Source organism: Bemisia tabaci, chromosome 6, assembly GCF_918797505.1.
Source record: "Bemisia tabaci chromosome 6, PGI_BMITA_v3".
Taxonomy (NCBI): Eukaryota; Metazoa; Arthropoda; class Insecta; order Hemiptera; family Aleyrodidae; genus Bemisia; species Bemisia tabaci.
Window position 1 is genome coordinate 3,573,696 of NC_092798.1, and position 16,169 is coordinate 3,589,864.

The 16,169-nt window shown below is 40.9% G+C and overlaps 1 protein-coding gene across 1 annotated transcript in view; it reads right to left on the minus strand.

Annotated features, from left to right (window-relative positions):
* Positions 1 to 15,445, minus strand: part of nAChRalpha6 (nicotinic acetylcholine receptor alpha6) — a 546,969-nt gene extending 531,524 nt beyond the window's left edge. The window contains exon 1 of the mRNA XM_072301760.1: positions 15,209 to 15,445. Coding sequence (XP_072157861.1) covers positions 15,209 to 15,263 — 55 coding nt within the window. The 5' untranslated portion in view covers positions 15,264 to 15,445. The remainder of the gene's footprint in view (positions 1 to 15,208) is intronic.
* Between the last annotated feature and the right edge of the window lie 724 nt (positions 15,446 to 16,169).

Below are 16,169 nucleotides of genomic sequence, written 5' to 3' on the forward strand. Positions count from 1 at the left end.
CATGCATAACAGGGCTCACGTCATAATGCACATAGGTCCTTCTTGATAGATTTACGTCCACATGATCGACACCGACCCGTGTGTGGTTCTCTTCACTACTGCCATCCTGTTACCTGCAGTATTCGGGTCACATTTTAGTGTTCAACATAGTGTCGTAGCTGGATTGTGATAACGACATTCCCTAGACGAAAGAACGTTACCTACTCCAGAAAGTATTGCTCGCGAGTTGCATTTTTGCCACAAAAATGAGCGATCCTGGTTGAAAAATTAGCTAACCTTTTTTGCCGATTACGAGCAAAAGTCAACCGAAGTTAGGAAAAAAATTTAGTCATATTTCAGTAAACGAGCGGGGTATTTTGGCATTGCGTTAATTTGTCCAGAAAACGGCGATATACACTGAAAAAAAGATTGATAGAATTCACCATTCTTCAAGCTGTATTTCACACAGTGGCAATTCAGAGTCAATTCTGCCAGAAGAAAGGTAAACTCTACTATACACTGGTACAGGTGACCATTCCTCTGGCAGAAATTTGAATTCACGCTGTGTGAAATACAGCGTGAAGGAATGGTAAATTCTACCACTCTTTTTTTCAGTGTAGTTGGCTGCTCTCTCTTCAACGTAAACAGTAGTTCTTGAACTACATTTTGCACTAAGAAAGTCCTATTTTTGGCTCATCCATATGAGCACCTCTCTGCATGGGGCGTCTACTGGTACACATGCTAATTCTCAAATTAGCCAGATAATAGCTCCTTATCCCAAAACAGTCCATTTGGACTGCGTGGAGAAGAAAGGAACCGAGCCACATCAGCTATTCCCAAATTTAACTGGGCACTTTCATTTTTTAGAAGAGAACATTGGTGCGGATTTTTGTGCTTTCAGTACATTTTCCGCAAAGTGCGAAGCAAATTCCTCAAAATTGTCAAAAGGAATCCTCACAAACGTTCTCTCGTAAAAAATTAAATTGCCGAGTTGAATTTGGCAATGGCTCATGTGGCTTGGTTCCTTTCTGCTAAACGCGATGCACTTATCCTACCTCTCGGGTGCAACAGACCAATTCATTCGGCTCTGAGCTTGTATCGAGAGGGATTTTTCCCTTAGAGCGGGGGGATTTTGGCAAAGGCACGGGGACACATTATACGATTCTCGAGACGATCACGAAAAGACTAAAAGCCGGGGGAGGGGGCGGATAATAAATACAAGGGAGGCACGACGATAATTGGCTAATACCGGGGTCCCGGAGCTAAATAAAATTGCCTCTTTTGGACGTGATTCAAGTTTCCCGGGCTCGGCGGCGGGGGGTAAATTGTCGCGGGAAGGGGGAGAGGAGGGGGAGGGGGGCTGACCCGCGAGCCCAAGCAAGTTGTAGGAGAGCAAGTTGACTGAGAAACGTGCAGCAACAGATATCAGCGCGGCAGGGGCAAATGCTTCCCCGACCGGTTGCCAATTGGACTTCATTCTGCAATTTGGAACTGCGATTCCTGGCTCAGTTTAGAAACAACGTATTTACAATTGGTTTCCATATGATCATAAGGGTTTTTACGGAAAGGCCTGTTGCGATTTGTTTAAAAATTACAAGATGCCAATTGAACTTAATTCGGCAATTGGGAACTAGATTTCCTGGCTCAATTTAGAAACAACGTACGTTCCATTAGTTTCCCTAGGTACATTGGTGTTTTCAAAGATGGGCCTGTTGCGATTTGTTCAAAAATTACAAGGCGCCAATTGGACTTCATTCGGCAATTTGGAACTACGATTCCTGGCTCAGTTTAGAAAGACAGTATGTACCATTTGTTTCCCTTTGTACATACGTGTTTTTAAGGATAGGCCTGTTGAGATTTGTTCAAAAATTACAGGGGTGATATTTGTGGTGCCGGCCTGTTGCTAATTCGACTTCATTCTGCAATTTGGAACTACAATTCCTAGCTCAATTTAGAAACAACGTATGTACCATTAGTTTCCCTATGCACATACGTGTTATTACGGATGGGCCTGTTGCGATATGTACTAAAGTTACAGGTGTGATACCTGTGGTGTTGGCTGGTTACCAATTGGACTTCATTCTGGAATTTGGAACTACAATAACGAACCTAACTCGAGGTTCCGTTTAGAAACAATGTGTGTACCATTAGTTTTCCTGTGTACATATGTGTTTTTTGCGATTTGTTCACGAGTTACATGGATGCTACCTGTAGTGCCGGCCGGTTACTATTTGAACTATATTCCGCAATTTGGAACTAAAATTCCTTGCTTAGTTTAGAAAGGACGTATGTACCATTAGTTTCCCTACGTACATAAGTGTTTTTAAGGATGGGCCTGTTGCGATTCGTTCAAAAGTTACAGGGGTGATACTTGTGGACACCTGTGGTGCTGGTGATGCGGGACCAGTGGCGTGGCGTGAACTCGTGCATTGATTCATTCAGCATGGATTTGCATTGCTTTTCTGCAGTATTTAACTAAAAGCACCTACATTTACTGCCAAAAGAAAGGCAGGCCCCGTCACATATGACCTACAATTCGATTAACTTCAATTTATGAAGAAACTTCAATTTATATGCTAAAAGCGGTTGTCTTACAGTATTTCATTCATACTCTCTTTGACCTAAATAAATTTAAATTTATTATATAATTGTTCCCATCCGAAAATTTCCGGCTAAGAAAATTTGCAAGGATGGAAAAAAACGTTTCCAGGAAGTTGGCTCCATCCATTTCTAATTTTATTTGAATCTTGAAAACTCAAATGGTGAGCGAGAGAAAGAGAAAAGAAAATTGTTTTCCACAGCCCAAGATTTTTATAGAGTAAGTGCTTTCTAGGAATTTCCTGCACTTTCGCTTTCAGACTAATTGAATCACTGGGTGCAGAAAGGACCCTCCTTGATTACGGTGTGTTAGGATCTCCGTTAACGTTCCATCCATTATAAATAAATAAAATGCATGGAATTCGTTTAAACTTTTACTGAATTATCTTCCTGAGTTTATAATGGTGAAAATCGAAAAATTCAGAACATCCCTGAATTAACCTTCTGAGTTTTCAATGCTGAAAATTAAAAATTTCAGAAAATTCACCCAATAGTTTCCTCGCGAAAATGTAAATTAGCAGATGAGTTTCTGAAACACCGCAGCTTGGAAATGTCTTTTCTGCACCCAAGGCATTCACAAAAAAACGTAACTTTATTTCAATATTGTCAAATTTTCCCTCGATAACCGCATGATAACCAGGAGAATCTTGGGAATTTCCGACGAAAAATTTCATTGATTTTTCCTCAGATTTCATGCAAAAATCAGGCAAATTTTTGATAAAAATTGCAGAGTGACATTTCCGTTAAAAAAATTAATTATTTGAGTCAATTAGGCAACCTTCGAATGGAGTTGCGTTCTTTCCTCCGTGAGACGACAAATTATTCAATCAACTCCGTATCAAAAGAACGTATATTAATCAAATAAGTGGAAATTAAAAGTAGAGTCCCTTCATACTGAGAATTAAGACAACCCCCCTCATGGAGTCCTAAACACGAAATGAAGATTACACAAATTGAAAGTTTTTCGTAATCTTGGATCGGCTCATTCTCATATTCTTTTCAGCATTCCTTCTCTCATTCAGTTTGTTCCTTGCCGAAACCTTGATTTCCCGGCCCATTCAAGATTATCATCTTTGCGATTGGTGAAAATGTTATCTTTATTCCCGTTTGTGACACTCTGGAGGCCTAAAATACGGGAACCAATCAGAAATGGATTCACATTGTCTTAACTCTCAGTATAAAGGGACTCTAATTAAAAGCAATCCATGAAGAATAAATGGAAACAAAGAAGAAACAAGCGGGAAAGTTCTAATACTGTCGTATTAGAAAAGCGCTCAGGTGTTAGTCAATGTATTTAGTGAAGAAAGGAAGTATAAACTCCGTCGACTTGGCTGGGTAATGGAAATAAAACATCAGCTGATAGCAAACAAAGGTTACCAAGGAAACCGTAAACGCGTTTTTTCATTTCCCGAAAATGATAGTCACCGATGAGCTCATCAGGCGCGTTTTCTTTATCAGGCTTCATTTGAGTTCAACGATCAATTTCGATAAGAATTACTCTACCGCTAAGAAATTTTCTTACAGACAAACGATCGAAACTACCTGCGCATTACGTTAAAAGCATAAAATACAGTTTTCAAAGCTTTATTTATTTTAAAAATGGACCCCCCCCCCCAAAAAAAAAGCCTACACATCGATGAGCTGGTGCGTCATGTAAACGCATTAGCACTAGTATACCAGTACTCAGAGGCAAGTCGAAATCAAAAAGCGCTGCCATCGGCTGAGCGCTTAAAAGGCGCAGAAACCACACGGAAAAAAAAAATTGCTGATTCAACAATTCAATTGCTAAAAACAGTGAGTGCAATGTTTCAACGCAGATTTTACAACAAAAAAATGCTACTTTAACCAACCCCGTGGTTAAATTAGTTTACAATGTGGTACTTTAACCAACCCCGTGGTTAAATTAGTTTACAATGTGGTTAAAGTAGCATTTTTTGGTTGTAAAATCTGCGTTGAAACATTGCACTCACTGTTTTTAGCAATTGAATTGTTGAATCAGCAATTTTTTTTTCCGTGCACTGTGTAAATTTGGCAAGGAGCGCGGTGGGCCGGCACTCAGTTCTGCAAAATTAGACCCTGCTTACACTTTAATTCCCTTTTAGATTTTAGGGACGCGAAACCACGGCGTCGCCGGGAAAAAGTTGACACACGGCGAAGCACTCGAGAAATTTTCAGTTGTCGGAGTCCTGGAACTCAAAGACGAGCGGCGATTATTCTTCGGCGCGGAAAATTGTGGCTCAAATGGCTCCAACATTAATGGAATCCGCATCATCTGCCAAAGCCCCATATTTCTCCAAGTTTCCGTGGCCGCCGCACAGCGGACCGAGTCAACAGGAGAGGTCCGACAAAATTTGGAAACTATAAACGCTTATAACTCCGTTTATACATAACTTTGAGGCTCTAAAAGTGGTTCCATTGGTTTCCTCTTGAAATTTCCTTCCGAAGACACCCCTTAAACATGGTGCCTACTAAAACGAACTGGGCATTAATCAGTACTTTTACCTATTTAGCCTACTAACTGGCTAACTTCTCAGTACATTCCCTAGAAATTAAGTACCTCTTCAAAAGGGAAATTCAGTACTTTTTCAGTACCTCCATACATTTGAAAAAAATTTGAAAAATTTCACAAATTTTAATTTCTCGCTCGAATTGCGACAAAAATGACAAAAAAAAGGAATAAATTCCGGACCTTCTTGCGGAATTTCCGCACTTTTTCAGTACTTCCGGGCCGCCCTTAAAAAATCAGCACTACATATCCGGACTTTCCGGAAGCTCCAGACTTGTAGACACCCTGGTTTAAGGGGTGTCTTCAGAAGGAAATTTCAAAAGGAAACCAATGGAACCACTTTTAGAACCTCAAAGTTTTGTATAAACGGAGTTATAAGCGTTTAAAGTTTCGAAATTTCAATTCGTTTCGACTTTCGTCACATTTTGAATTTTGATAAAATTTAAAATGTGACGGAATAAACATCAAAATTTTGAGTTTGAGTAAAAAATTTCACATCCGACTTCTCCGATTGACTCGATCCACTGTGCGGGGCGGCGGAGTGGGTTTTCAATTTCCCGGGGACCCGGAGAGCGACCGGCAATAAAAAGCGGGCAACTTTTTCGAGTGAAATCTAACCTCTGATAAAAACTTTGCGTTTACTTTGTGTCAGACACAGTTGAGCGGTTCGGTCGCGGGGCAAATAGAAGCCTCCTGGCGGTGCCGGGTGCCAGGTCGAGCGTCGGCGTCGGCGTCGCGGTGCGTGGCGTCGCGACGCCTGTCCGAATCGGGGGCCGCGCGCGCCGCAGGTAAATCTGGAAACGCTTCCGTCCTCCGCGCCCAACTTCCCGTCCGACCGATGACTTGGCTAACTCGTCAAACTCATGTCCCGGCTGTTCTCCCGCGCTGAGGAAAAACGCCGTACAGGCAATCAGGCGCCGTCCAATGGGCCTGTTGCAAACTTTTGCTAGAGCAAAAATAAGAGTTGTTTCTTGTAGATAATGCCTCAAAAATCACGATGAGCGCATCGGCAAAGTCTGAAATGCACTCATAACTTCACAATCTGCGTAAGAAATTTGCGTTTTTTTAAGCTTCCCGCTTCAAAAACGATACTACGGCATAGGTGAACATTTTGTTAGAGGAGTCGCTCCATCGTCGGCGATATTTATCATGGCCGACGCTTGCACGCAGTTCCGCGCGTAATTCAAGGAGAGTTCAAGGTCAATCAATTCGGGCGTGGAAGATATGAACGTTAACACACCGATTGTTATCTGGTCTAATCCAGTTCAGGTGTTATCTCGTCCCATCAAACGTGTTTTAGCGGATTGGCGTCGGCTATGATGATTATTGCCGACGATGGAACGACTCCTCTAACAAAATGTTCACCTGTGCCGTAGTATCGTTTTTGAAGCGGGAAGCTCAAAAAACCGCAAATTTCTTACGCAGATTGTGAAGTTATGAGTGCATTTCAGAGTTTGCCGATGCGCTCATCGTGATTTTTGAGGCATTATCTATAAGAAACAACTCTTAGTTTTGCTCTAGCAAAAGTTTGCAACAGGCCCATTCCCCTCGATAAAATACGAATATTCAGGCAAGTGGACACTTTTCACTTGATTTTTCATAGAATGGAATGGACCACTAGACAAGGTACGAATTTCAGCATTCTGTTACATGTTTCTTCACCAAAATTTCACGTAGAACACGATGCGCACAACGAAAATTACCGAAATGAACTCCTTCCGAAGATATTTAATGATTCTTGGTGCGTGAATTGAAACCACCCGCTCATGAAAACTCAATGCTCTACGTGATTCACATCGCGCGCTAAACGTTATCATGAACGTCTCTGCGATGAAAAAATCTGGCAACCTCAATCTTGACGCTTTGGCTCAGCTATAGCAAATTATTTATAGTTTGAAAAACACATGGTGAGGAAGGAACATTGCTCCATTAAAAAGCTTACTGAAACCGTTGTAGTGCGCGATTTGACTCGCGTATAGAGCTTTGAGTTTCTTGTGAGCGGGCAGTTCAAATTCCTCGTATCCAATGTGAAATAAAAATGTTAATATCTCAGTTAGGAGTTGCTTTCAGTAATTTTCGTTGCGCGAATCGTGTTCTACGTGAAATTCTGGTTAAGATACATGTATTAGAGTGCTTAAATTCGTATCTTGTCTAGTGGTCCATTCTTGCATTGATCGGGAATTTGTGATTTAAGTGCTGTATCTTATGGATTGCATTTTGCAAAAAGGAACCAGGAGCATTAAAACTGTGCAACTTCTTTTGTCTTGGAAGTAAAACCTGATTAACCATTGACAATTCCTATTCTACTCGCTAAAAACTGTAAGTTTGAGACGAAAAATTATCATGCAAATTTCATATTTTTTCCATGATTTCAGTAATTTTATTGCAAAGAATGAAGTAGCACAATCTTAGCATCATTGCAATGCTTCTGGTTCCTTTTTGCAAAATGCATCCTTGTGTATCACGAATGAGAAACACGATGATTCAACTGGTTTTTCCTGACAGTGATTCCCAAGCTCAAGAAAAGCTCACAAATCTTTTATCGGGAAAAATTTGGCAAAGTAGGAATTTTCATAAGGTCCTTTCCTTTCGCACGGCAATCGGGTGCTGCAAAATTCTCTGTGAATGTGTACCTGGAAAGAAGTCTTTTGTAAACCTACCCACGCGACGTCTCATTATTCCATCGATAACCCGTTGTAAAGACCTTATACTGACCGTGTAAAGGTGAATTCTAAACTTCAAACTTTGGAATTTGTCAGTTTCACATTAAACCATAATGAAACGTTGAGCATAAGGTAGAAACACGAGCAGAGCCTTTGATGTAATAAAAAAACGAATCAAATCCGATCGCAAAATTTTGCGAATTGTTCACGGCGGAAACTGCTGTGCCGAGGAAAACGCCGTAAGAGCATTCGAACTGTCCCAAATTTCCTTCGAACAAAATACTTATTTTTGAGAAAAGTTATCAATACTTTTGCGTGAAATTTGCAAATACTTTAGATTAAATTGCAAGCAAAATTATCTGAAAAATTGGGAGAAAAAAATTCAAAATCCTCCCAGTAAATTCGTTTTTTATCGAGGGTAATATAGCGACACCTGCAGAAGGCTCATACGGCATTTTTCCGTAGCACGGCAAAAGAACACTCTCTTTTCATGAAAATCAGTTCTTCTCCGATCGATAATGGTCCAAACATGTCAACAGATTCGAATTCAGCGCGCTTAATTGTTCTTAATGTCAACCCCTTTAAGTATTTAATTTGAGCAACAGCGCATGGAATTGGGGGTGTGAGCTTGTTCAAATGCAACCACCGATACGTTCAAATCAATGAAATTGAGGTGACACCTAAATCCTATCGCCTTCAAACAGATTGCTATCCATGCGATTTCAACAGGCAGTTGCTCTGAGCAGCATGCATTTGAAAACGAATCTACAACGATTGCACTACATGTTACGCTTGCATATGCGTTTGTGAACGGGAATCATCAAATCTCTCTAAAAATCCAGACTACAACACCTCTTAAGTAAAATTTATTCATGATTCATTTAGAATCCACTGCCTTTTTGTCATTTTTAACGAGAGTTCAAAATGCTCATAATGGAGAATTTGCACGCAAAATTTTTATTGCTTCATCTGAAAATGCCTAAAACGCTGATTCCGCAGTATTTTTCATAATTTTTTTCTTTTTTGCAATGGCAAATATTATAATAAAAATGGATTTAAAAGAGCAAAAATGCACCGCCTAGTGACGTCATCTGGCGGCATTTCCCATTTAAACGCATGTACTTTAGCAGCTTAGATAATTTTGTCATATCTCCTCCAATAATTGTTCATTTATGAACTAAGGGTATCCTCATATTCAGCTCTCTTAGTAGCGTCCACTTGAACACTAAGTTCTTACAATTTCAGACACCTGCAAAGTCTCCATCACTGCGCAGGAAAACAACTGAAATTCAGGGGTAGTCCCTAAATTGGGTAACGCACTTTTTCGGCATTTCTGATCCCCCCTTCCCCTTGCAACGCTTTTGGGACGTAGGTCCTTTTCCTTTACGTAAAAACGAAATTTCGTGAAAACCTCTGCGGCCCCCTCCCACCCTAGAGCGTTACATACTTTAGGGACGGCCCCTCATCCCTCGAGCAGAAATTGTTTTGACTTGGTCGACAAATTCCTCTGAACTTCACGTCCGAAAACATTTGCTCTGAACAAAATCAGTGGTGAGGCACAATAATCAACTATCGATGGTATCCCCTTTGAAGCTATGGGGAAGAATCAATTATTACGGTGTTACTTGCCAGGATGTCTACTAAAACAAGCTGGCCAAAAAACAGTACTTTTACGGTGCTTTTTCAGTACATTCCCAAGAAATTCAGTACCTGCTTTACAGGAAAATTCAGTACTTTCTCAGTACCTACCTCCAATTGACGAAAATCGAAAAATTTCAAAAATGTAAATTTCTCGCCTAAGTTGCGACAAAAATGTAAAAAATTCCGGACCTTCTGCGGAATTTCCGCACTTTTCCAGTACTTCCGGACCGGCCTTAAGAAAATCGGTGCTATTCTCGGACTTTCCGGAAATTCCGGACTTGTAGACACCCTACTTGCGAGCGCCCTGATAATCGATCTTTTTTCAAAGGCTTGAATGGCATATCAATCGATGCATCGGAAAGCACGCCACGCCACCGAACAAAATACGCCACGCAAGAAGCTTTGAAAATAAAAAGGAGGAGAAGTCCACTTGGGAGTCAGTGGCTCGGATAATTCTTTCGGAAAACAGATGTAAATGTCTTGCTCCGGCGAAGGAAAAAGCCGAGTCGGCGCCCATAAATGTTGGGCGCTTCCTGTTGGACGCGAGCCAAAAGGGCACTAGCCACCCGGGTCCAACAGGCAGTTGCTCCTCATTACAACTACTCCAGTATTAAATCGAATTAATTGTAGGGCATGTAATTGTGAACGAGCATTGCACGGTTGCACGCGACTCGCTGTATCAGTCATTCATTGATCAAGTAAGGCCATGCCAGAGCAACCCGTTGGCTAAGGCCCTTGCAAAGGCCCCTGAGAAAGCCACACAGATGGATATTTACGTGTATTCCGTTACTTTTGCCTAGAGTACCTATATTGAGAGAGTACGGCCACTGGGCCCCATGGAGAGGCTTAGGACCCAAAAATGGCGGTGCTTCGTTTTGGTTTTTGTGGATGGGAGGGGGGTCATTGCCAATTTTTGACGGTTATCACCAACCGCACTTGCTGCCAACCTTACTACATCTAAGATAATTTTTCTCAAAAATTGCACACGATTAGCCTTAAAAATATGTAAAGAAGTCGCAATAGTACATTTGGGTAAATTTCTCGTTACGATAAGCAAAGAAAACTACATTTTGAGTCATTTTGCATTTCATTAGTTTATGGCGTCCGCCATTTTTGGGTCCTAAGGGCTCCATTCAGCCTAAGATGGCTAAGCCAATCAGAGGTGGTAACACCAGTGGCCATACTCTCTCAATATAGGTACTCTACTTTTGCCTCGTTTTCTTTCGATGAGATCAACCAAAATTGAAGCACTGGGTGCATTTTTGGGGCGTTGGATGCAAAATTGAAGGGCGTTTCTGTGTTGCAGTGTCTCGGAATCTTTGCTAACGTTTCATCCACTATGAATGAAGCAAATCGACGGCGTGGGTTGGCAATCACATATCTCGTTTGCGGTGTCTGATAATCTCCGCCTCTATGTTATTTTTTTTAAAGGAGAACAAATTGACATAATTCCTTAAAGTTTTTGCAGAACAGTCTTCGCACACAGAAGAAAAATCATGGCAGTTTTAAAGAACTGCCGCTCGGTAGTTTTCCGTTTTAAAAAAGTAAAGTATGACAGGAATTTGCGACGTCGCAAACCGAGTTAAGTGATCGCCGACTGATACCGTCGATACGTAGGGAATATGAAGAAGCTTTCCTGAATTTTCTTTATGATTTAAAAATGCCGAAAACGAAAAATTTCAGAAAATTCACTCAATGGTTTCCTCTCTAAAATATAAATTAGTAGTGAGGATTCTGAAACACCGCAACCAAGAAATGCACTTTTTGAGTCCAACGCCTCAATTGTAATATTCATAGTTTCTCAGAAGAAGGAACGTAACACTAACTATATTTCAATGCTGAAAAATTATCACTGGAAAAATTTATTTGTAACTTGGAAAATTCTGTGCCCTTCTAACTGAAATTTCCCTAATAACACAAGAAAATCATAGGTTTTGCAAGAAATCGCCCAGTCATTTTTTTTGTGTGGAAAAAATGCATTATTTGAGTCAAAAATGCAATTTTGGAATGAAGTTAAGTTCCTTTGACTGAGAAATGGACCGCGTTAAGCAAAAAGGAACCAAGTCACATCAGCTATTGCCAAACGTAACTATGGAATTTAATTTTACACAAGAGAACGATTGTGCGGATTTCTTTAACAATTTTAAGGTATTTGCTTCGTACAATGCAGAAAATTCTCTGAAATTTGCACGAAAATCCGCACAACCGTTTTCATGTAAGAAATTAAATTGCCCTGTCAAATTAGCCAATCGCAAATGCGGCTTGGTTCCTTTCTGCTGAAAGCGGTCCAAATGGCGAACAACCAAATTGTTTGGTTAATTTAACCGGAAACTTAGGTTACTCCGAGACATTTTGGTGAGAATCAGTACTGTTTCCGGACTTGCTGGACTAGTAAACACCCTGCGCTTAAATTCGCACCTTGTCTAGTCTACCGTGCTAAGGAAAAACGCCGTAAGAACATTCGAGAGTTGCCAAATTTTCCTTGATAAAACCTATATTTTTGACATCATTAATGCATTTTTCCTCGAAATTTTCAGATATATTAGATTACATGGCGTGCAAAATTGTCTGAAAATTTTAGAAAATATTCGCAATTTTCTCAGTTAATATGGTTTTTATCGGGGGAAACTTGGCAACGTCTGAAGGCTCATACGGCGTTCTTCCTTAGAACGGCAGTCCTGCCGTCCAACGCAAAATCGTCGTAAAAGCCATTTTAAATTTTTTGGAAACAATGTATCATATCAGAAAAACTTGTGTACTTTGGGACAATGTTTTAAAAGAATTCTCTCTCAATTACTGTTAAGAATTTAACAAGAAAATTTGAGGTGCATAGGTAAAACAGTTGAGATTTTATGAAGTGTTGAGTTCCAAAAAACACGGGAAAATCTTGATGGATTTACGGCGTTCTTGCTTAGCACGGCAGATGTAGTAGTCCGTTGAATCGATTCGGTAGCTCTCGAAGTAATGCCTGAGTGTATCCATCTAAAAAGCATTTTTCACGACACGGATCCAACAGGCAGTTGTTAATAACGACCGCCTCGCAGACAGCTAAGCGAGAAGCAATTTTGTAGACGTGCGAAAATTGAATTGCACGAGGTGGGGGAACTTTCCCACGGAGAGCGAGCTAGGCGGAGGCTTCCCAATTTTAAATTTAAAAAGCTCTTGTTACCGATATCAACTTCAATATCTACTTGTTACACATAAATTGGAAGGATAATTCGCAAATAAAAAATCCAACCACTTAAATTGACTCTCAGCTAGGGAACTTTCATGATTATTTTCATTTCAAAGTTAGTTTTTCCAGGAATTCAACAGATAGCTGTTTGTCGACGGTGAAACTACCGGACCACGTAGCTCTCATTTGCGGTGTTTTAAAATCTCCGCTCCCATTTTATTTTTTTAAAGGTGACAAATCAATATGGTTTCTTGAAATTTTCAAAAAGTTTTCATCGCACAGAGAATTAAAAACACGGGAGTTTTCAAGAAGTAACGTTGAGTGGTTTTGTATTTAAAAACTGGAGCCTGGCAGGAAGTATACAACATCGCAAACCTAGATCGTGGTCTGACAGTTTCACCATCGATTTGTAAACATTAAGTTTGACTGCAGTTTGCAATTTATTATAAAATACATGACGTGGAAAAATAGAACTGCGTTTTGCAACAGGAAGCTACAATTTCTGCCTAACTTGAGAGACAACGTATGTGCCAATAGTCTCCCTCTGCAGATAGGTGCTTTTGTGGAGGAGTCAGAATTAGTAGTTCCTCATTGCAAAATGAAGTCAAATTGAAACTCAACAAGGCGGATAACTTTCTTATAGCAAGTGAGTAATAAAGTTAAATCGTCCAAAAAAAAAAATTCCAACAGGTTTTTTCTTCAACAAGGAACATCCAAAAAAGTAGTCCGAAACCGAACTGTGAGTATATTTCGTAACAGGAAAGCGTAAACGTAAAAAATAACCCTCAATTGTGTATCTCTCACGATGACGAGAATGCCCATTTCAAATGTGAGCTATCTTTCATAAATCCATCAAGCAGTTTTCTGTACCAATCACAAGCTGTTTTTGTGATTACGACTTGCTTAAAACATGAACTATACGGGAAATTTCTTTACACGCAAAATTCATTCAAATTCACATAAAAATTTGAATTATTATCAGGCAGTTCCCACGGTCGCGGTGATGCCTGAAAATTGTTCTTTACGGAGCAGGTTTTATTTATAAAAACTTAGCAGGCTGTTATTTATAACAACCTTAAGGTATTATTTGCGACAAGGACCTGTTAAACCTGAACTGTGTGAATAATGTGTAAACACACAATTTATTCAAATTCACAAGTAAATAGCACTCTCAAATTAGGCAGTTTTAAAGTCTGAGAATTTCCATTTAGAGGGCCAGCTTTTTTTCAAGTTATTAAGCAAATCTAACAGACCGTTGCTTACAACAACTACAGACGGTTATTAGCAAGAAATTTGTCATACTTTAAATGTGTGTGTAATTTGTAGACACAAATTTCATGCAAATCCACTCCCAAAAATAGACTCTCAATATGGTAACTCTCAGGATATTTTTCCTGTATAAAAGGCCAGCTTTTTTTTATAAAATTCTTACAGACTGTTGCTAAAAACCACTGCCAGACAGATCACTTAAGCAACAGATCCCTTAAATCTGAACTAGGTGTGTAACTTTATGAACACGAAGCCTTTTCAAATCCACACACAAAAATGGACCCTCAATAAAGCATCTCTCAGAGTGCATTCCTCATTTCAAGGGCGAGATTTTTCACAAAAATCTGACATGCTGTTGCTTCAAACCACTGCAGACGATTATCAGCAACAAACCTGTTTAACCTGAGCTGTGAGTGTGTGTGTGTGTGTAATTTGTAGACACACAGTTCATCCAAATCCACATACAGAAGTAGACTCTCAATAAGGCCACTCTCGGGGTATATTTTCTATTAATTAAAACAGGAGCGTTTCTGCAAGAAATGTGACAGGCAGTTGCTTAAAACAACTGGAGACTGAACTTTGCGTGTAATTTGTAAACACACAGCTCATCCAAACCCACAAACGAAAACAGACTCTCAATACACACTCTCTATGTTTTCTATTAATTAAAACAGGATCGTTTTTGGAAGAAATATGACAGGCCGTTGCTTAAAACAACTGCAGACTGAACTTTGCGTGTAATTTGTGAACACAAAGCTTGTTCAAATCCACTCACGAAAAAAGACTCTCAATGAGGCAACTCTCGGGGTATTTTTCCTATTTAAAAGGCCAGATTTTTTTAATATAAAAATCTTACAGGCCGTTGCTGAAAACCACTGCAGACGATTATTAGCGACAGATCCCTTGAATATGAACTTGGCGTAAAGTTTAATAAACACAAAGCCTTTTCCAATCCACACACGAAAAAGGATTCTCAATAAGGCCACTGTCTATGTTTTCTATTAATTAAAGTAGGATCATTTTAGCAAGAAATAAGTCAAGCCGTTGCTTAGAACAATTCTGGAGACTGAACTTTGCGTGTAATTCGTAAACACAAAGCTCAGCCACATCCACACACGAAAATGGACTCTGAATGAGGCATCTCTGAGGGCACGTTCCCCGTTTAAAAGTCGTGCTTTCCGCACAAATCCAACAGGCAGTTGTTCGCGACAACAATTGCGTGCACACAGACAGAGAGGCGACGTGCCCGGTTCCCGTGCCCGGATCCGGCGCTGGAGTTGGAAGGGTGCCCGGAACAGGGAGAAGGGGCGGTTGTGTTGTTTTCGACTCGGGAGCCACGACAGAGGTACGACATCGATAGAAAGGTGAGCTACGTACCTCCGAATTGAGTCATCAATACTACTAACACAAAATAGGAGTCGGCCCGAATCATGTTACCGGAAAACACCTCAAACGGAACCCGACGCGCTCATAGGGGGCTGGAACGCCTAGCCGCCTGATTTGGCCATCGCATCGCCTCGCCGACCTGAACCAGCCTGCCGCGGCCTCTCTCCAAGGGAAACTGCTTGCTCCTCCGAGCGGATGCTGAGAGCGGCTCGCCTGCCTTCGCGTCCTGCGCCGCGCATCCGCCAACCCCCCCCCCCCTCAACCCGCCCGCCCCGCGGCCCCCTCCCTGGCCCCCGGAGAGCCCCCGCTGCGCATCGACATACATTGAACCCTCGCCGCACTGTGGCCGGAAAAAAAACCCACCGCGAAAATGTCCTAGCCTTTGACAAATCCCTGCGTCTCGCTCGGGGTTCCTGCCCAAATGATCGGGGGTCCAATTCATGAAGCGAATTTTATTTGGAGGTTCAGTACTACTTTCGTGCCCGAACCTGCCATTTTATTTAGGTTCGGGACCTCCGATACGGTGACAAACGGATCGCAACGTCGTTGCAAGATTTTGGTGCTACCTCGCGAGGTGGCTCTAAAAAGGTTCGACCTATCGCAAACCAACGGATCTGATTGGTAGAATCTAGTAGCTACAGTGTCCACTGGTGTCGGTGATTGATGAAACAAACCGGAAGAGAACTTTCCATCGAGGCTCGGAACTTGAAATAAAATTCGCTTAAAGTCGTTCCTTAAATCACCTCTTTTCCCTTAATAGAGAGAGTATCGCCGTGCGACTATGAGTTGGATCACATTTAGCAAAAAGGAACCAGCGCGGTTACAGTGTTTTCAAAATCGTGCAACTTCTCCTGACCTTTTAAAAATACTCAATATGTACAGTATTAAAATCCACACAATTATTTTTCTTTAAAATTAACAATTTTTTGGTGGGAAACCAAAAGTATTTGCT